Source organism: Hoplias malabaricus, chromosome 9, assembly GCF_029633855.1.
Source record: "Hoplias malabaricus isolate fHopMal1 chromosome 9, fHopMal1.hap1, whole genome shotgun sequence".
In the NCBI taxonomy this organism is placed as follows: Eukaryota; Metazoa; Chordata; class Actinopteri; order Characiformes; family Erythrinidae; genus Hoplias; species Hoplias malabaricus.
In genome coordinates, this window is record NC_089808.1 from 1,843,557 (window position 1) to 1,865,344 (window position 21,788).

The following is a 21,788-nucleotide window of genomic DNA, read 5'->3' on the forward strand; positions in this document are numbered from 1 at the left end:
GGAAATGGCCTTGGACCACTCAATAAGTGTGTGTGTGTGTATATAAAATAGAAACAGTAATGGCTCTGAGTTATAATTAAATGTCTTTAATAACATACATAATCGTAAAAATTCTACTTCAAAAAAAGAAAAATGGAAGATTAGATGTAACCGGAGCACCCGGAGGAAACCCACGCAGACACAGGGAGAACACACCACACTCCTCACAGACAGTCACCCGGAGGAAACCCACGCAGACACAGGGAGAACACACCACACTCCTCACAGACAGTCACCCGGAGGAAACCCACACAGACACAGGGAGAACACACCACACTCCTCACAGACAGTCACCCGGAGGAACCCACACAGACACAGGGAGAACACACCACACTCCTCACAGACAGTCACCCGGAGGAAACCCACGCAGACACAGGGAGAACACACCACACTCCTCACAGACAGTCACCCGGAGGAAACCCACGCAGACACAGGGAGAACACACCACACTCCTCACAGACAGTCACCCAGAGGAAACTCACGCAGACACAGAGAACACACCACACTCCTCACAGACAGTCACCCGGAGGAAACCCACGCAGACACAGGGAGAACACACCACACTCCTCACAGACAGTCACCCGGAGGAAACCCACGCAGACACGGAGAGAACACACCACACTCCTCACAGACAGTCACCCGGAGGAAACCCGCGTAGACACAGGGAGAACACATCACACTCCTCACAGACAGTCACCCGGAGGAAACCCACGTAGACACAAGGAGAACACACCACACTCCTCACAGACAGTCACCCGGAGGAAACCCACGTAGACACAGGGAGAACACACCACACTCCTCACAGACAGTCACCCGGAGGAAACCCACGCAGACACAAAGAGAACACACCACACTCCTCACAGACAGTCACCCGGAGGAAACCCACGTAGACACAGGGAGAACACATCACACTCCTCACAGACAGTCACCCGGAGGAAACCCACGTAGACACCGGGAGAACACACCACACTCCTCACAGACAGTCACCTGGAGCGGGAAACCGAACCCACAACCTCCAGGTCCCTGGAGCTGTGTGACTGCGACACCTACCTGCTGCACCATCATGCCGCCCACAATAATTACATTTATACGAAAATAATAATATTGTTTTTTTAACACTTAAAAGGACACAATCCGCCATTTTCTCAAGTGGTTTTCACTTAATGAAACAGCCATTACATGGACAAAGAATGGTCTGATAGTTGAAGAGATTCTGAACTGAACCCATTTTAAAATGATTACTCCCATTTGAGGGACCCACTCTATGGAGCATAAACCGGTTCATCAAGAGACTGAAGTGAGACCAGATCTGACCTGTATGGACTGAGGATATTCAGTGGAGGAGGTTTGTCCCCTTGGTGGTAAATCTCCATGACCGGGTTGGGGATGGAGGCGCGGGACACCACCTGCTGATCCTGAGTGGTGGAGCTCTTAAACGCCTTCCTCATGTTTATATCCTGCAGAGAAACTGAAGAGAGACACAAAGGAAAGGGAATTATAACTCACGACAAAGCTGTGTTCCTGAAGCCCTCTGTGGGATCTCTACTTGACTTGAAACATGGCCTTATCAGGAGCCTCTGCAAATGAATAAAGGTCAAGCTTTTAATATAAAGGTCAAGCTCTAGCCAGAACCAAATCACTACACTCCTGTGAGGCTTTCGAGGGGCACAATTGCCTGAGATTGCTGCTAGCTATCAGTGTTCAATTTCCAGAGATGTCACAGTCATCCACGGCCAGGAAATTGATTTGGGTGACTCCATCTTGCTGGCTGTCCCAGATTCGCAGAAGACAAAAGAAGCGGCTTCAAACGACTGCTGAAGCTGCTTCCAGGGGAGGATGCATCCGTGCACACTGGAGATATTTTGGTTTAGAGCGATAAGTTCGGAAAACATTGTCATTGTAGGTTTATTAAACCTTACTCTATACCTTGCATTTTCATATAATTCATTCATACAGCTCCTGTGACTGCTTCATCTTGTTCAGGGTCAAGGATGGTCTACAGCCAACCCAGAATCATTGAGACAGGAACATGTTCATCACACACTCAACCAATCACTCACACAAACCTATGGGCAATTTCACACAGCCCGCTCACCTACCAACATGCGTTTGGATTGTGGGAGCAAAGTGGACCATCCAGAGGAAACCCACGCAGACACAGGGAGAACAAACCACAGCCTCAGAACCCCTGTGTTGTCGTACTTGTTGCACCTCCATGCTGTGCGCTATATTTATACAGTAATATACAGTGGAACCTCTACTAATGAACTTTCCAAGATACGAACCGGGCATTTGAATATTTTTTTGCCTCCACCAACGAACCACGACTCTAGAAACGAACCCGAGTCTCCTCCGAGCCGGCGGCTGGAAATGTCCACTGACCCCAATAGGCGAGTCTCCCAGCGCCCCCAGACTTGAGTGAGCTTTTAAGATTAGCAAATTGTAGCTTTAGCAATTTAGCATTAGTGTAAATAGCAGACATTGAAATTCGTGCTAAGTTAAATCGTATCTACGCTTCGTCTCCCCACATTCACCGCCTACTCTCCATTATTCCACCACCCCCCCCCACCTCCCGTCATACAGCCAGTGCCTGTGTTACTCCTCCAGCCAGTCGTCACGTCTTCAAGGTAGCGATGTGTAACCACTTACAACTTTATTATTTCTTTTTTATTACTGTTACCACTGTATTTCTCTTATATTTTTAGTAACGCTACATGTATTTTTTTACTAATTTGAGAGTGTTGTAAACATAGATCAGTGCAAAAAGGGTGATTTTCGGGGCGGGGTCTGAAATGCATTAATTGCTTTTCCATTATTTTAAATGGGGAAAATCGACTCGAGAAACAAACTTTTCCACTTACGAACCGGATCAAGTTTGTAGGTAGAGGTTCCACTGTATAGTCAATATACAATCACCACATTTACTTTCTAATACTGTCACTGAAAGTACACTGAGCGACCACGGGATTAGGAACACTCGTCTTGTTCCTACGTTCATTGTCCATTTCATCAGCTCCTCTGACCTTACAGGAGCACTTTGTAGTTCTACAATTACAGACTGTAGTCCACCTGTTTCTCTGCATACTTTCACATCCCTATTTCACCCTTTAACCACCTGTCAGGACTCCTACCATGAGAGGATCAGACACAGCAGGGCTGCTTGAGTTTTTAAACACTGTGCTGACCCACTGGCCACTCCCGTAAGCTGCACAGTGGACAGAGGATGCCATCACAGGACACTTGGCTGGATATGTTTGGTTGGTAGACAGTCTACGGCCAATTGTAGGCCATCTGTTTGCTCGTTTAACTGGGCAGCCTAAAAAGAGTGGCAGTTGGTTGTGCTGTATATGCCACAGGTCTCATTCCCACTAAGCTCCTATATAAAACGAGATAATGAGACAACATATGGGACCTGGGAGTGACTTGTTCAGACATTCTCCCATCATGCTCTTAATCACATGTATTACAGCGTGGCTGACAGTAGAACCAACACAGAGCTCCCACTAACACTGCCATTAGACTGGGTACAATCAGGATCAGTGAGCTGGATCTAGTATATGTTGTCCTTTATTTTCTTACTGATCTAAGGTCAGTTGTTTGCTACAGTTGTAGATAAGGGTAAGGTCCAAGCCGGGTGGTCAGTCCTTGCTTCTCTGCACAGCAGATATGGCAGAGCTAGGTAAATACCAGAGAAAATCCAGCTTAAGGTTCTTTAAAGCAAAGGGATTTTCAAGTGGAGCCTATGGAGGGTGAACAGAGAGCTATCCAGGGCCTGACAGATGGCCAATCTGTCTCTTTCTCTCTCTCTCTCTCACACACACAATCTGTAAAGTCACAAGCAAAACTATACCACCTTCAAATCACTGTGTGGGCAGTGAGCCTCAGCTCCATATGCCCTACTGCTGCTTTAAAGAGCATGTATGTCCAATTAGCATAATATTAATCTGAAAATGAGAACATAAGGACAATGTTAACACGTTGTATTTCAGACACTTAAAGTCCAAATTCTCTCGTTATGTTCTCAATCAAATTTACTACAGCGCTGTTGACAGCAGAACCACAGCAGAGAGCCCCCTAACAATGCCTTTAGACTGAGGTACAGTAATCCCTCGCTACTTCGCGGTTCATCTTTCGCGGATTCGCTACTTCACGGGTTTTTCAAGGGGGCGTATGGCCGCTATATCCCAGATATTGAGGGAAAGCGTAGGAAAACCCTGAAAGACGAATAGCCAAAAGTGTTTTTTATTATTATTTACATGTATTAGACTAGGCCTGTAGGTGACAAAATATATCTATCATTTACAAGAATTTCTTACGTACAGTACCTCCGAGTGAAATTTACTGACGCTAAATCACAGCTTAGGAATGACTCTATTAAAGAAACTGGTAGGATATCACATGTAGTTCCAGCTGAAACGACTGTTTAATGCAAAGGGTGGGTTGTAGAAGGTTAAGCAGCAGCTCTATGAAAGTGTCAAACAAATAAATACAGTGGAGTTCGAGTTCCTAAGTTGTGTTTATTGATCGTCAGAAAACACGTTATTTCTTACTAATTGAAGGAAAAAGGTTTAAAAGACCCCCCCCCTCACTTCGCCTGTTTTAGTTGGTGTTAGTTAACGTTAACTTGACTCGCTAAACTCGGTGGGCCAGATTATACTCGGCTACGTAGCTGCATTACGGAGGTTTATAGTGTCGGATGAATTCGAGTTCGACTTCGATCACATTTACAAGAATAACGGTACCTCTACATTTGAGTTTAGCTTATTGCTAGGCTATTGTCATGAATAATGTTGGTTATTTAGCTAGATACTGTCATAACAGTCAGTCATAACGGTGTTTTACCGCGGCGTTGTTCGGCTGTTGTCCACCAGTGACGTCACGGTTGCGTTCAGGAATTTCCGTTGCGAGCTCGGGTTTTTCCGTCAATTTAATAAAATTGTCAGTTTTAAAGCAAATTAAGCAGCTATTTTCATTTTAATTCATTCTTATATCTGTCAGTAACTACAATAATGTGGAATATTCATGGAGGCCAATTAAGTGGTGCTTAGCCTTTAACAGTAACAGGGAGGGTTTTAAAAGTCCAAATACTCGTTAAAAACATCTTTCCTCTACTTCGCGGAAATTCGTTTTTCACGGGGGATGCAAAGTAGAGAAAAGATATTTTTTATGTACTGATCACTGTACATTCAAGACTGCACAAACAAGCAGAGACTAGTGCACTGGGTTCTGTTGTGAATGATCCTTTTCATTTTCTCACTGATTTGAGGTCAGTATTTAGTTTTAAAATCCACGTCTACATTAGAAACCACTTCCAGGTTAACAAGAGGGTTGTACGTAGATAATGAAACTCATTAAGGCGCCAGCATTTGTGTACAAACATGCCCAAGGTCATCATGTCCAAGCAGTAGCCAACATCAGTGACCCCCATCTACATTGGGACTTGGAGCAGTGCAATGGAAGGGTCCCTTTTCTTGTGTTCTCAATTAAACGAGTTCTAGACATTCTGCTCATGTTTAATAATCGTTAATATAATAACACATTCCTAGCAGACTTAATTGAGACCAGACAAGTGGAGATGTTCATGTACATGTGGAGGTGTTCATTATTCATGAGCCTCTCTTCATTAAGCTGATCTGGGGTCTGTCTGCCACAGAGGGGGGGGGGGGTGGGGGGGGAGCGAGCCTGGTGCTGCATTACACTGCAGGCTTTGATGTGAGGAGTCTGGAAGCGACCCATTTACTCTCTAACTGCAGCCGTCACAGATTAGCTGCACCCCATCAGAGCTCTGATTAGGCCTCGAGGCCACTGTAGTGCCTGACTGAGCATTAAAGATTAAGCAGAGTGGCATTTCTCACACACGCAGGTGAGAAAATTAGAGCTATGCAGCATTTCTTTTTTTTTTTTTTTTTTTTTTTTATATATACCATGTTTTTGCCCAATTGTTTTCACCCCATTAGCTGTTAGCCGAATTACCCCTGTCTTAAATTAGTAACGTTGATCTCATTATGTCTAGTTCATAACCTAAACATTTTTACTGGCATTATTTCTGGTAAAGTTTTATGGGCCATTTCATATTTGGCTTTAACTGGCTGAGGAATGATGTGTTGTGTGAGGAGGAGAAACGCTCAGACGAAACCATGTGATATAATCATATAGTTTGTGTTAGTTTTATTTTAATAGATATTCACAGGTATACTGAGGGACACTATGTATTTATGCTATGTATTTAGCCCGATGTGCCAGAGGAGAGCAAACTGTCCAGGTCTATCACATCAGTCGACAGACGCTTGTGCTAGCTGGCACCATTCCACGTGATAAGGTGAAGGGACACCATTTCACCCTCCCAGAGAACGACACCAATGACCCACTGTGGGACTCCCGGGTCAATGCTTAGACCGCTGGGGCTCTCTGGAGGCCTGAGAATCTACAGCAAGACTTCAGTATGTCCTAGACTCTAGGAAATGCAATTTATCGCCGCACATAAACTGTGTAGATGATGATAGCTTGCCTTCTTTTGGGATTTTAAAAGTACTGTTTGATTATGCTTTTTCATTCCATTCTGCTTTTCAAACTGGTTCATTACTTTAATTGTGCTTGGTTTTCCCAATTGTCTCTTTCTTTCAGGGCCTCACGGTGTAAAAAATACCTGAAAAAAATTGCCCTTATATCCCAAATTCAAGCTAATTGCCAAACCTTGTTTGGTGTCTGATGTTTTCTCCTTCAGTATTCAACAGAGTCAAGAAGCTGATACAGCTCGCAAGTAATCACTCATCACTCTTCAGTCGCCTCTAACGTCACACAGACAGAGCAGTAGCAGCCACAGAAGATTTCACCATTACACCAAGTGTAAAACTAATGGGGGAAAATAATTAAACATCGTCTGGAGTCTCTCTCCTACATCGTGCATTCTGTGTGCAGATATATTGACTGAACACATGCCTACAGAGCGCTACGCTTCATTTTCTGTGTTTTTCCAATATGCAGACTATCACTCTCTCCATTTCTGACCTTGTATTCATGGGTCAGTGAAAATGAAAGGCCAGCAGAAATCTGATGGCTGGCTATAAATTAGTAATCATAGCCGATATTAAAGAGGGGGAAGGGCTGATGATTTCGGAATAAACCCCCAGCCGGCTCAAACACACATTTATAGACAGCCACAGAGACTTGTTTTTATGCACTATGAGGACCTGAGGCTATATATACACATGCTATATGAAGTTTATATACTCAAGAACCTTTGTGTTAGCACTGTATATGCTATCTATGTTTGCCTCTTTCCCCATCCTGCTGGTTTTCTGAAGCTCTTCCTTCTGTACTGTAAACTGCAGCAGCACACATGAAGATCAGGTCATCATCAGGTCACACACACACACACACACAAAATGGATTCCTTTGCAGGCCTTTATCAGTTAAGGCACTAAAAGCATGGGTGGGGAAGTGTGCCTTTCTCCCACAGGGCAGTCCACTACAGACAGAAGGCCAGGGTTAAATGGACACGTGAGTATATGCCCACTGTGTCGACAAGTCAGTGGGTGGTGGGGTGGGGAGTGGGGGCCATAACGCTGTAAATTATCTGGCGCTTGTTCTGAAGTTACTGACACAAAGACAAAATCTGACTTTTAAATCTGAAGCTTCTTTACACTGATTAATCCCTTTAGAACATGTTTCTGATTAACACTGATAATCATCTGTTTACTGAACATCATCAAACACAGGCACGAAGATCAGAGAGGCTTCGCTGAGATCAGACGTGCGATTTGCTTTAAACTGTGAACGTTACCAAAGCAGCTTTATAAAGCACTAAAAAGAGAGAAAGAACGCAAAGACTACCTTTATACACGCGTCTAAAGACACAATGTTTAATTTGACTAATTGTACTGTACTCTTTAGTCCGGTTAAATCGACCTCTGGTTTGTTTACACCCTTGGTGCGGTTCGCTTAGGTAAATGTGAAAGTAGTAATCGCACTCAGATACAGACCAAAAACAACCGCACCAAGACCCTTGAGGTGGTCTGCTCCGGTCCCAAACGAACTCACAAAGGTGTGGTTCGTGGTCCGACCTTGATCTGAGCCAACAGTAAGGTGTACGCCGCAGGTCAGTGCTAAATGGCATTCGTAGCCAGGTTGTGCTTTACATATTGGATGCAGTAGGAAGGTAAACAGAGAACTGGTTATAAACCTTCTTCCTGTATTTACATTCTTGCTCCCGCCTCCTCCTGTCAATTCCGACCAATCAGCAGCGAGAACAGTGACGCATGTTGGTGCACTTGGATTTTACAGTGTGTGCAAACAAAACAAACCAAGGGGGAAAACATCGGAACACTTCAGACCCACTATCCTTCATTTAGTGAGTAACTGAACCATCACCGTGTTCAGAGAAAAGAAGCAGTGTCAGGGTTCTACACTAAATATAAAGACGTGAAACACTGATCCAAGTTCAGCTAGATTGAGAAAAAAAGAGCAAGAGCGCACAAACGTGTGAAGATTACGCTTTTTTCTGCACACGAAACAATCATTCTCCATTTCTCCTGCTGCAAAAAAGCTATGTCATGCTGCTAACTATAGTCTCAGTGGAGGTTTTAAAAAGAGGACAGCGCTCAAAGTAGATCTCTCTCCGCCTCTCTCTCTCTCTCTCTGATAGCGTGAGATCAGATCACCCGAGAAGGCACAGGACCTTACCCTCCTCAACAGTGGAGTCCAGCTGGGTGACTTTGACGGCCAGAAGGTCCACACGCTCCTGTAAGTGGTTCATTCTCAGGTAGAAGCTGTTGGCTTCTTTAAACAGCTCCCCAAAGATGTCCTCCGCATGGCGACCTGCAAAGGGTCAGCAGAAATTAGACACGAAATTAAGAAATTAGATACGAAACACCAGTGAAGAGAATGAAGTACCCACTAAACAAATTGTGAATAAAAACTGACTGCAATGATGTGGAGGCGCCAACATCTAATATTTTATTCAGAATAGAACACAAATCACAGATCAAGTTTAAACTGAGAGAATGTATCATTTTAAGAGAAAAATATGTTGTTTCAAAATTTCATGGCGTCAACAAATCCCCAAAAAATTGGGACAAGGCCATTTTTTACCACTGTGTGACACCCCCCCCCCCTCCCTCCCTTCTTCTCACAACACTCAACAGACGTCTGGGGACAGAGGAGACCAGTTTCTCAAGTTTAGAAATAGGAATGCTCTCCCATTCATGTCTAATACAGGCCTCTAACTGTTCAATCGTCTTGGGCCTTCTTTGTCGCACCTTCCTCTTTATGATGCTCCAAATGTTCTCTACAGGTGAAAGATCTGGACTGCAGGCTGCCATTTCAGTCCCCGGATCCTTCTCCTACGTAGCCATGATGTTGTGACTGCTGCAGAATGTGGTCTGGCATTATCTTGTTGAAAAATGCAGGGTCTTCCCTGAAAGAGATGACGTCTAGATGGGAGCATATGTCGTTCTAGAACCTGAACATAGTTCTCTGCATTAATGGTCTATCTTTCTGCCCAACAATGGTGGAATTGGTGATCCTCTTACCATCTTGGCTTCAGAGAGACACTGACATTCTGAGAAGCTCTTTTTATACACAATCATGTTGTCAATTGACCTAATTAGTGTTAATTGGTCTTCCAGCTGTTCGTTATATGCTCAATTTCCTTTTTCCAGCCACTTATTGCTACTTGTCCCAACTTTTTTGGGACACTGTGAAATTTTGAATCAACACATTTTTCCTTTAAAATGTTACATTTACTCAGATTAAACTTTTGATCTGTCATCTATGTTCTATTACAAATAAAATATTGACATTTGCCATCTCCACATCATTGCATTCAGTTTTTATTCACAATTTGTTTAGTGTCCCAACTTTTTTGGAATACGGTTTGTATGTATAAATATATATATGGAATGGCGGTCAAAAAGAGGACTGTGTAGATGAACAGACTTACTGAGGCTGCCGAGCTGTTTGATGATGGCAGCCAGGGTACTGTTAGTGACACATTCCAGCTCACTGGTGACCCCATCAGGCAGAGCCCCTCTGCACAGGTGCCTGGGCTCAATACTCCTCTTAACCAGAGGCATGGTTTACTAGAGAGAGAGAGAGAGAGAGAGAGATATGAAGCATAGAGAACGGACAAACTGTTGTTTCGCAGCTGAACTATGTCGCATCTTGTGTTTGATTCATTTAGATGTCCTTCTTTTGTATTGTGTTCATACGTAAACAAAGAGAATAAGTTTAGAATCAGACATGCTCAGGTGGTCTCTGTTTTTTGGTGCTCACCAGAGTATAAAAGAAAGCGTTCACACACAAACAGACCACTTTCCATTTGTGAACCTAATGTGGAATCATTGTATACGTTTCCACCAACATTTAATTCCCAGCTGGACTCAAAGAATAGTAGGTTCTTTAGCATGTGATGTCCATGGGGGTGTTGAGATAATGATAATCCAGAGAGAGCTCAGAGCGTCAAATAAAGTATTATTGTACATCTCGATGGGATATGACTGTGACACTACCTGCTGTACCACTGTGCTGCCCATTTATATATATATATATATATATATACGTAAATAAAAACAGGAAAGTGCTCTGTTTGCATGTTTCCGGGACTGTTTTACGTGGCTGAAGCGTGCCAGCTACATTTCTCTACTATTCAGCAGGGCAGCTTACAACATGGCAACATTTCCACACGTATCATGTATGATCTGACCCCACAGTAAACAGTGGATAAACCGTGAATCAGTTCTCACTCTGTTTATCTCTGGCACTAACTTCAGGGAAAACAACACTGGAACCAAGCAACGCTGCAATGGCCCCCCAATCGATGACATATCCTTAGTTCCCATCAAACACCAGCTGAGAGTTTTACATACAGCATTGATATGGCATTTCAGTGTCTGAACATTCAGATTCAACCAGCCTGGTGGACAATCTTCATTAACTCCACACTGCACCAGTAAGACCATGTGCATCCAATGGTTCAAACACTGTGTCCTGAAGGCGGTGCCGTGTATCAGGACGACAACGCACCAATACACACAGCGAGACTGGTGAAAGACTGGTTTGATGAACATGAAAGTGAAGTTGAACATCTCCCATGGCCTGCACAGTCACCAGATCTAAATATTATTGAGCCACTTTGGGGTGTTTTGGAGGAGCGAGTCAGGAAACGTTTTCCTCCACCAGCATCACGTAGAGACCTGGCCACTATCCTGCAAGAAGAATGGCTTCAAATCCCTCTGACCACTGTGCAGGACTTGTGTATGTCATTCCCAAGACCAACTGACGCTGTATCGGCCGCAAAAGGAGGCCCTACACCGCACTAATACATTACTGTGGTCTAAAACCAGGTGTTTCACTTTCATTGTCCAACCCCTGTACTTCATCTGTTCTATTTACTGCTGCTTAACATTATATCAGAATGGAAATGTTACTTAAATCAGCATTTACTCCTCCTACTGGACGGATGAGTATATATTCAAATCAATTAGACATGATGCATCAGGGCCACAACAGAAGGAGTTTTATTTGTGTTTCTGAAATGCAGAGAGAGGGAAAAAAAGAATAGGCTCATGTTCAAATAATAATTGGGAATTCAGCCAGTGCTCTTGAAACAAATGCCCCGTTTCTTTCTGTGATAGCAGCATAACAAGATAAAAGAGGGTGTCACGATCTGTAAACAGTTTGGAGAAATAAGAAAGCTAAGAGAAACCCTCCAGGGAAGCCAAGACCAAATCCTGAGCAACACAAACGCGGAACAGAACAGCAGGCAGACAGTGAGAGGCGGTGTGAAAAGGCAGAATGAAGCCGAGCACTGAGCCATCTTTCACACATCCACTCTAAACACAGAGGGGCTCCAGCCTGGACCTTCTGATGAGGGATAATGGCAGCATAAAGAGCTTCGCATTAAAGCCAACATCTCTGCTCTGCCACACTCACTGAGCTGAGTGTGTGTGTGAGATTTCCCCTGGGGCCAGTTCACATCTTGAGCGGTTTTGCACCAAAGCAGACAACAGAGAGCATAGATCTAATGAGCCACTGGCTGCAGCCACAGAAATACAAGAGACATATTGGCGCACACACACACACACACACACACACACACACACACACACACACACACACACACACACACACACACACACACACACACACACACACACACAATGAGGACAAAGAGCATTCAGTGACATGAATACTGCAAGTTAACTGACTACACTGTTTGACTGATTGATTAGGAACTAAGTTAATCATTCATTCTATCAATAATTTCATGAACAATAAAAAGGTGTAGTAATGTGATTTAGGAATGTATTATAAACTACATTCCCCAATATTTTAAAGAGTATCTCTGAACATGTGACAGCAGTGATAGCTTTGAAGGGCTTGGCATCTGGCGTGCCGATTATCTGGGGAAAGCACTGCATCTTTAGATAATTTAGGAGGGGATTATTTAAATAAAATGGGACCTAATAATCTTTCAAATAAACACTAAAGAGAAAATGGTCTTTAATCACTAAACTGAGCTGTGAGAAGTTGAAGGAGAAATCCACAGCTCTCAGATCTATTCAGCAACACACAGCAGATAAAAAATAAATGGCAATATTTCTATGTAAAGCACAAGGTTGTTGCTTTGCCAAGAATATAAAAGTAAATAGGTATACCAAGATAAGGATACAAGTAAATAAGTATACAAATAAATAAGTATAAAAGTAAATAAAGTATAGAAGTAAATAAGTATACCAAGATAAAGATACAAGTAAATAAGTATATCAAGTATACAAGTATATAAATAAATAAGTATACAAGCAAATAAGTAAATATGTAAATAGGTAAATAAGTAAACCAAGATAAGGATATAAATGTTAACAGATGACAACCTACAATGAGAAAACTGACCTAAATTTGAGATTTAGCCCATGAAATTCAACAAGACAAGCACTACCAGTCTGTGCGACAGAAGAGTTCATGGGTGGAATAATCGTTTCACACACGCTCAGAAGTTGTTCTGACAGAACTGGTTCACTGGAACAACCCTTACTTTTTAGGGCAACCTTCAGAACTGATCAATCTCCTCATCGGCGAATGAAGAAACCCTGAGATTATGCTGAAGATGTAATCTATGAGATTGTTATATCACTCAGCCTGAGTTTGACAATTCAACACTTTTATGACTGAATTACTTCAATAACCAAAATTTCTTTGGTTTAATTTCAGTGACTGTGTTGTCAGTCCTGTCTGTGATAGAAAGCCTCAAACTACAGAGTCCTCACAGTCAACGACATTTGGGGAACAATGCTGTGACTCGAAAGAGATATTAATAAAATAAACAATTAAAATTAAGAATTAGAAGTACAAATACTAATACTGGACTTACAAAACATAACACAAAAAACTATATATATATATAGTTTTTTGTGTTGTGTTTTGTAAGTCACAACACAAGGTATAGAAGGGTAAGGTATAGAACATGTTTAAACAATACACAGCACCAGTCACAACCTCGTAGATTAACTAGTCTTTTTAAAAGCATTCATTGTCCAACAAACACAGGTCACGGCAGTCACAGAAAGGAGAAAACCTCCGTCTCCACACTGAGCCCCACACAAACCTGTAGCACTGAGTCATGTGATCCGTCTGACTTTCTGTCTAAGCTCTCAAATCCAGAACCAAACGGACCTCTCACATCATTTCACACCGGAGCAGAACAGCGTTAGTGGAGGTCCACTGCATAACTCCCATAGCATTTCAGCATCTTATTGATGCAGATGTAGGAATGAAAGATCCCATATTTCCATCACAACCCATAAAGGCTACATTCTTTATTAAACTTCAGCAATACTGGCTTTTTACATTTTAAATTTGGGAGATTTCTCTCAATAAATATTGTAAATTCCAGAGTGGAATTAATCTAATCACAAGTAACATGTGCTGTAAAATCACACGCACGAGTTGGAAATATAAAATACACATTTAAAAAGGGATAAATAATAATAATAATAATAAAAACACTGATTTAATTGTTATTTAAAAAACACAATTGGATATTTTACCTACATCACAGCCCTTTGTAAATGAATTTAACTATGCAACATAAGATGCACATACATTACCATGGAAATGCCCTGCTGTGGAAGATTGTTGTGAAGCACTGTGTAGTTTGATGCAAAGAATTCCTGCAATTATTAGACAAACACACAGTAATAAGACCACACCGTCTACAGGGACGTACATTTTTACACAACAATAAGGCTGGCAGGTTGTGCCCAGACACCACTGAGACATGACATGGTCATTTCTGTTATTGAGGTGGATTCTGTGTTGATACAAACATGCTCTGTGTGATTGAATCCTGAAAATACATAAAGAACAGGTATGAAGGCTAGTCTCTGAACAAATCCATAGGCAGTGTTCATTCGAGTTAGACTCCCCCAGGACCACCCTTGTCTGGAGTAATCACCCTCAAATACCACAGAGAATTAGCAGCTAGACACTTTCTGGTCAGTGGTGTCTAGAATCACGGAACTGCAGGCTTTGTTTCAAATGAAGTCATGAGTTCTAAGTGAGCGCTCTGGTTTCCTGCCACAGTCCCAGACATGTTGGTAAGTGGAACGGCTATTTAAGGGTCCTTTGGCGTGGGTAAGTTATGGAGAGAAATTAGTGCCAAATTGAAAACAATCACCGCAAAAGGACAATATGAAATGCAGTGCACACGCATCATTGCTTTCCCACACTAACACGAGGAACATGTGCCAAAATTATTACATGCGGATGTGTATTTTAAAAATTAAATGCTGAATCAATGTAATGGATATTAGTTTTTTCATTTTGTCACGTTATGTGTTTAAAAGTAATGGCACGTACCTCATGATGTAAAGAATCACAGTTGTGCACTGATTACATTTCGAAGTGAATGGCATTAAATTCTAACAATAATTAAGCATTTTGTTTTTAAAATGCAAATTTTCATGTGTTTTTTGGGAAGAGGTCAAGTGACGTGAAAACAACGTAATAGCAGTTTTGCTTTTCATTTTGGCACCTATTCTTCACGTTAATGTGGAAAAGCAATGACGTGCAGAGACAATTGCTTTTCAATTTGGCACTAATTCCTCTCCATAGTGAACGACTGGGCGAGTGTGTAAGGGCCCGCGAACAACTGGGCGAGTGTGTAAGGGCCCGCGAACGACTTGGCGAGTGTGTAAGGGCCCACGAACGACTGGGCGAGTGTGTAAGGGCCCACGAACGACTGGGCGAGTGTGTAAGGGCCCACGAACGACTGGGCGAGTGTGTAAGGGCCCACGAACGACTGGGCGAGTGTGTAAGGGCCCACGAACGACTGGGCGAGTGTGTAAGGGCCCACGAACGACTGGGCGAGTGTGTAAGGGCCCACGAACGACTGGGCGAGTGTGTAAGGGCCCGCGATCGACTGGGCGAGTGTGTAAGGGCCCGCGAACGACTGGGCGAGTGTGTAAGGGCCCGCAAACGACTGGGCGAGTGTGTAAGGGCCCGCAAATGACTGGGCGAGTGTGTAAGGGCCCGCGAACGACTGGGCGAGTGTGTAAGGGCCCGCGAACGACTGGGTGAGTGTGTAAAGGCCTGTGAATGACTGGGTGAGTGTCATTAAACTTAAGGAATGTTTTCATAGTACCTCAAGCCTTTATTTCAAACTCACTGAATGGTTTCAGGTAAGAAAATCCAAGGTCAGAAGAAGGTCAACAAACAACCCCCACAAACACACGTCAAGCTAATCTGAAGTGATCAAAGGAGATGTGTGTGTTCCGCATAAACCTGAATGTTTGATGATGTCTCGCTTTCACACACACACCTTTGTGAAAGCCCAAACACAGACTCCTGAGATAAAATATTTACACTCCATTTCTCTCCTGTCTCAATCTTCCTTTAATCCCACCCATCGTTCTCAGCCTCACTCTATTGCTCCATAAATAAAGCAGCAAGGCTGAGTAAACGAGCACCTATCAGCGAGGCCAGCCTACTGTGATCTTGATCCCCTGGAGCATTTGGTTGGACTGTACCCACAGATCAGTGCTCTGCAGAGCGTAAGTAATAGAGGGATGGGTTAATGGAGAAAGAGAAAGAAAGAGAAGGAGGGGAAGGGGGCATGGGAAGTGAGCGCTACAGATTTCATTCCAGTTTATGCTTGTCTGACAGAGAGTGATATGCTCCATAATTAATCAATTAAACTGCCACAAAAAGAAAAAGACAGAGCTTCTGGCTGAACTCTGTTGCTTAAAAAAGACCCAGTCGTTTAGAATCTACAAACATCATTTTCAGAACAGTTCCTAAAAAGTATCAATGAAAATTGTAACTTATTAATTAACATGAACTATTTTTTTTTTTTTAAATCAGACAAAAGGACAAAGTTGATTGTCTTGGGTATCTAGAAAGGCACTACAGGAGGTCCTCGGGTTACGTCAGTCCGGAGTTACGATGTTTCGTGGTTATGACACATCTCCCATTTACTGTATAAAGCCTTGTTTCGATTTAAGTGGTTTTGCGTCTTAAACGTCGTAACGTGAACTTCGTGTGTGGTGTGCGCGGCGCGGCAGAAGAATACACGGTTACGCAGCTCGGGACCGAGGAGGATAGGTGTTAGGATAGGATCAGTGCTTACAGTATGTTATTTATGTACAGTATGTACCTATGTTCCGACTTACACCGAAAATCAGTTTACGACTCAACGTAGGAACGGATCAACGTCGTAAGTCGAGGACCCCCTGTATATAAAAGTGTAAAGATTAAAAATAAATAAATAAATAAATAAAATAAATCTATCAATAAATAAATAAAAACTCTTGATGGCAGCCTGCGTCTCTCCAAATTACCAGTAAAATCCTCTGCATTTATGGCTTCCTCTTTGGCATCAGATTCTAAATTTGTTCGTGTTTTAAAAAAGAAAAAAATCATTATCATCCACTTGGCAAGTCAAAATACTGGAAACGTTTTCCTTTGAGCTTTTGTCAGTAAAAATAATTTACAAATAATAAATTACAAATCCATGTTTTATTGCATCAAAAAAAATATGATAACGTTTTTAGAAGTGTGTGTTGTAGCCTAATATTTATTTGATACGTCTGAAACTAAATTCCCAAAAGAATTGAATAACCACACATAAATAAACACTACAAAGCAGTAGATGAATCCCACCGGTAAATGTTAATAATCACATTTTCTTTTGTAGAACACTTTTGTGAATAGCTGTTAACTACAGAGTTAAACACCTGGTTTTAGACCACAGTAATGTATTAGTGTGGTGTAGGGCCTCCTTTTGCGGCCGATACAGCGTCAGTTGGTCTTGGGAATGACATACACAAGTCCTGCACAGTGGTCAGAGAGATTTGAAGCCATTCTTCTTGCAGGATAGTGGCCAGGTCTCTACGTGATGCTGGTGGAGGAAAACGTTTCCTGACTCGCTCCTCCAAAACACCCCAAAGTGACTCAATAATATTTAGATCTGGTGACTGTGCAGGCCATGGGAGATGTTCAACTTCACTTTCATGTTCATCAAACCAGTCTTTCACCAGTCTCGCTGTGTGTATTGGTGCGTTGTCGTCCTGATACACGGCACCGCCTTCAGGACACAGTGTTTGAACCATTGGATGCACATGGTCTTACTGGTGCAGTGTGCAGTTAATGAAGATTGTCCACCAGGCTGCTCCAATTTAGCCCTGACACCTCTCACACTACAATGACAGGTGTTTCAGCTTCATTGTCTAACCCCTGTAGACAATGTCTAGTATTATTAAGTTGTGAGTTAACAGGGTTCCAGTTCTTTTCCACTTGCAGAGAAAATCAAATGTTTTGTCTGCAGGGAGCGTAGGAACAGATGCAGCACACAATAGGCAGAGAAATGCTGGCGTGTGTTTTAATGATGCAATGAAGAAAGCAAGCAAAATAAAAAGCAAACAGAAGACTCAGCAGAAGACGGGGAATAAGAGAGAAAAGCAAATGAAGGAATGGAGGACTGCTGACACTGTCAGTGCGCTGCTCCGTTCAGATCATATGCAGCATGTGAGAGTATATTAACGTGGAACTGCAGTGCTGTGCGAGCTAACCTCATCCATTTTCTCAGACACAGGACAATCAACATGCAAACACAACATCTGTATCAACATCAAAGTGCTCTCTCGATCGGTTTATGTTAATGTTAACGAGGAAATGACGACACGGTCGTGAACGTTCTCAGTTTGGGTTAACGTGCTTGTGTGTGTGTGTGTGTGTGTGCAGTCGTATCACAGAAGACGAACCCAACTAAGACAGGGATGGAAAAGCGTAAGTGCGCCACCCTCACAGACAAGGGTGTCACCATGGAAACGACACTAAGGAAAAACCCACCCTGCAAGAGCAATGGCTGAGTGTGGGATGTGGAAGTGGAAACACAGACGTAGACACACAGAGAAATAGAAAGAAACATTGCAAATTACAAACACGCCATACGTTTCAATCAAAATCTCTGACAACATTGCTTCTCACACACACACACACACACACACACACACACACACACAGAGACACACACACCAATATCCCCTTTCTGTTTGATCTATGCACTACTGAGAGAGTCGCTACACTGAAGCTGGAATTCATGATGCAACACACAGTATTAATCCCTATCTGGGATGCATCAATATGGGGACAGTGGGCTTCAAATGAGGGGTTGCCATTTTAGATAAATACACACGCTAATACTTTCCATGTAAATGTTTGTCAGACTTGATTCCAGTACATACATTCATTATCTGTAACCGCTTATCCAGTTCAGGGTCACAGTGGGTCCAGAGCCTACCTGGAATCATTGGGTGCAAGGCGGGAATACACCCTGGAGGGGGCGCCAGGGCAACACAAACACACACACACTCACACCTATGGACACTTTTGAGTCGCCAATCCACCTACCAACGTGTGTTTTTGGACTGTGGGAGGAAACCGGAGCACCCGGAGAAAACCCAGGCAGACACAGGGAGAACACACCACACTCCTCACAGACAGTCACCCAGAGGAAACCCACGCAGACACAGGGAGAACACACCACACTCCTCACAGACAGTCACCCAGAGGAAACCCACGCAGACACAGAGAGAACACACCACACTCCTCACAGACAGTCACCCGGAGGAAACCCACGCAGACACAGGGAGAACACACCACACTCCTCACAGACAGTCACCCGGAGGAAACCCACGCAGACACAGAGAGAACACACCACACTCCTCACAGACAGTCACCCGGAGGAAACCCACGCAGACACAGGGAGAACACACCACACTCCTCACAGACAGTCACCCGGAGGAAACCCACGCAGACACAGGGAGAACACACCACACTCCTCACAGACAGTCACCCGGAGGAAACCCACGCAGACACAGGGAGAACACACCACACTCCTCACAGACAGTCACCTGGAGCGGGAATCGAATCCACAACCTCAAGGCCCCTGGAGCTGTGTGACTGCGACACCTACCTACTGCGCCACTGTGCCGCCCTGTTGTAAAACACCTCCCTGCTATTTAGAATACACTATGTAACAGTTCCCTGGTCTATACACAGCGTGAACTAAAATCTCCTTATTTAATGAGTGATATGTTACTAGGAAAGAAGTGAAGATGGACGAGTATTAACGACTTGGCTGAGTGTGTGGTGAGAGACCAGTTTCACTAACCTGACCTCAGTGCCCCCAGTTACACTTATCATCCCATAAGAGAAGAAAAGAATGGACATCAACACTGCAGGCCTGTGTTTACATGTTCATGCATATTCATTAAGTATGCAAAACCTTATGGCCCTCTACTGAAATTTTAAAAGCAGGAACGTCACAGCAACATTGAACATGGCATCAGGCTGGAGCTGTGAATAAGTGTATACATGTGTTTGATCAGTGTGTGTGTGTGTGATCCCTCCCTCTCGGTCTAAAAGAGAGAGAAGCTGTAATGCTCTTAACCTCCCACCGAGTAACAATCCAATCTGTTTAGTTCTGGTTTACAGACCACATGCGGGGCCTAATGAAATACATGGGGTTAAGTAATTGTATTTATATTGACCACATGGTCAATAAAGTTACTTAAGCCTTTTTATGACCTTAAATGTTGTTATAAAAACAGTCGCTGCTCATAACATTCACTACAGTCTTTGTCATCATTCTCTGATCGTAACACAACATCTCGACACTTCAAAGCAATGTCAAGATACATCAAATGTATTGTGACATTTAAAACTAAAGGCAACCTCTACAATTCTGGGGAAAATGCTGTTAGCTTGTTTGTTTACATTTAGAAGCTCAGCAAGTTTTTATTCATTGTTTGAATTACCACGGAAACTCATTTGTAACTCGAATGGTGTTTAGTTTTTTAGCAGTTTCGGTTTATGTTTATTTTCTTGCAGTTAGTACTTTCCTGAATTTAGAGTCAGTTCCATCTACAGCAAAAAATACGTTAATACTAACCACTTATGGAGCAGGAACTGAACAGTATCACCGTTTCCAATCATGCTTTTGAACATTGGGAGGTCTAGCCTTTATCTAAAAACCTCCTCTGCTGTAAGAAGAGAGAGAAGAAGCCTAGCATATTGTACCGAGACCATTGTTGTTGTGTTTATGCTTTTTTTTTCACAAATTTACAGACATTGGCACTTCGTAAACACATCAGGCTTTAGCTTCAAGTGCTCAAAAAGACTGAAGAGCAGAAAATGTGAGGAAACATCCTCAGAATTTTTTTAAAATGTGTTTTTGATTGAAATTGTTCATTCATTCATTCATTATCTGTAACCCTTATCCAATTCAGGGTCGCGGTGGGTCCAGAGCCTACCTGGAATAATTGGATGCAAGGCGGGAATACACCCTGGAGGGGGCGCCAGTCCTTCACAGGGCAACACACACACATTCACACCTACGGACACTTTTGAGTCACCAATCCACCTACCAACGTGTGTTTTTGGACTGTGGGAGAAAATCGGAGAACCCAAAGGAAACCCACGCAGACACAGAGAGAACACACCACACTCCTCACAGACAGTCACCCGGAGCGGGAATCGAACCCACAACCTCCAGGTCCCTGGAGCTGTGTGACTGCGACACCTACCTGCTGTTATTATTATTATTATTATTTAACCCAACAACAGATAGCGTTTTATGGATCCTGAAGGAAATTATGACAAGAATTTGTGAGCACATTTGCAACAAGAGAAGGCATTAAAGAGTGAACTTGTGTGTGTCGTCTGGTCTGGTATTAATGTGTTCTGTATTTACTGACAATACCCATAACTCTCAATCACACATTCTCATCTACACACACAGACCACATCTCACTGCATGCTCCACTACACATACGTTCTGATCACACATTTACAATGGTCTTTTAAAGCAGTTCACAAACAGGATCCGGACATAGCGCTCATTTTAACATCAAGTGTAAACAGGGTCTCAGCGCATCCGCAGCCGAACGTGTAGGTTGTCATTCATTAAGCCGCTTTAAATGGCTGATGAAGTGAATATGGAGGACAGAAGAGGAGGCCAGGCGTGCGTTTGGATGGCACCACTCCCGAAATCCTCCCCCCATCCACAATCCCCATTTTCCATGGGCCTGGCAGAGGCCCTTTGATGTGTGTATCTGGGCTGCATTCACTCTGGAAGCTCCTCTGGCCTCAGCTGAAATGAGCAACCCCCACCAAAACGAGAATGGAAATGTGATTGCTTTTTCCGGCCCCTAATCCAACACGCGCAGAACTGTCCCGAATCCGCAGAACAG

The 21,788-nt window shown here is 43.2% G+C and overlaps 1 protein-coding gene across 2 annotated transcripts in view; it reads right to left on the bottom strand.

The window, feature by feature from the left end:
• Positions 1-21,788, bottom strand: part of zgc:109889 (uncharacterized protein LOC553542 homolog) — a 38,828-nt gene that overhangs the window by 8,173 nt on the left and 8,867 nt on the right. For both annotated transcript variants that reach the window (XM_066682118.1, XM_066682117.1), the window contains exons 2-4: positions 9,980-10,118; positions 8,722-8,856; positions 1,354-1,507 (exon numbers count right to left, since the gene is read on the bottom strand). In XM_066682118.1, the coding sequence (XP_066538215.1) occupies positions 1,354-1,507; positions 8,722-8,856; positions 9,980-10,112 (422 nt within the window). In that variant the 5' untranslated portion in view covers positions 10,113-10,118. The remainder of the gene's footprint in view (positions 1-1,353; positions 1,508-8,721; positions 8,857-9,979; positions 10,119-21,788) is intronic.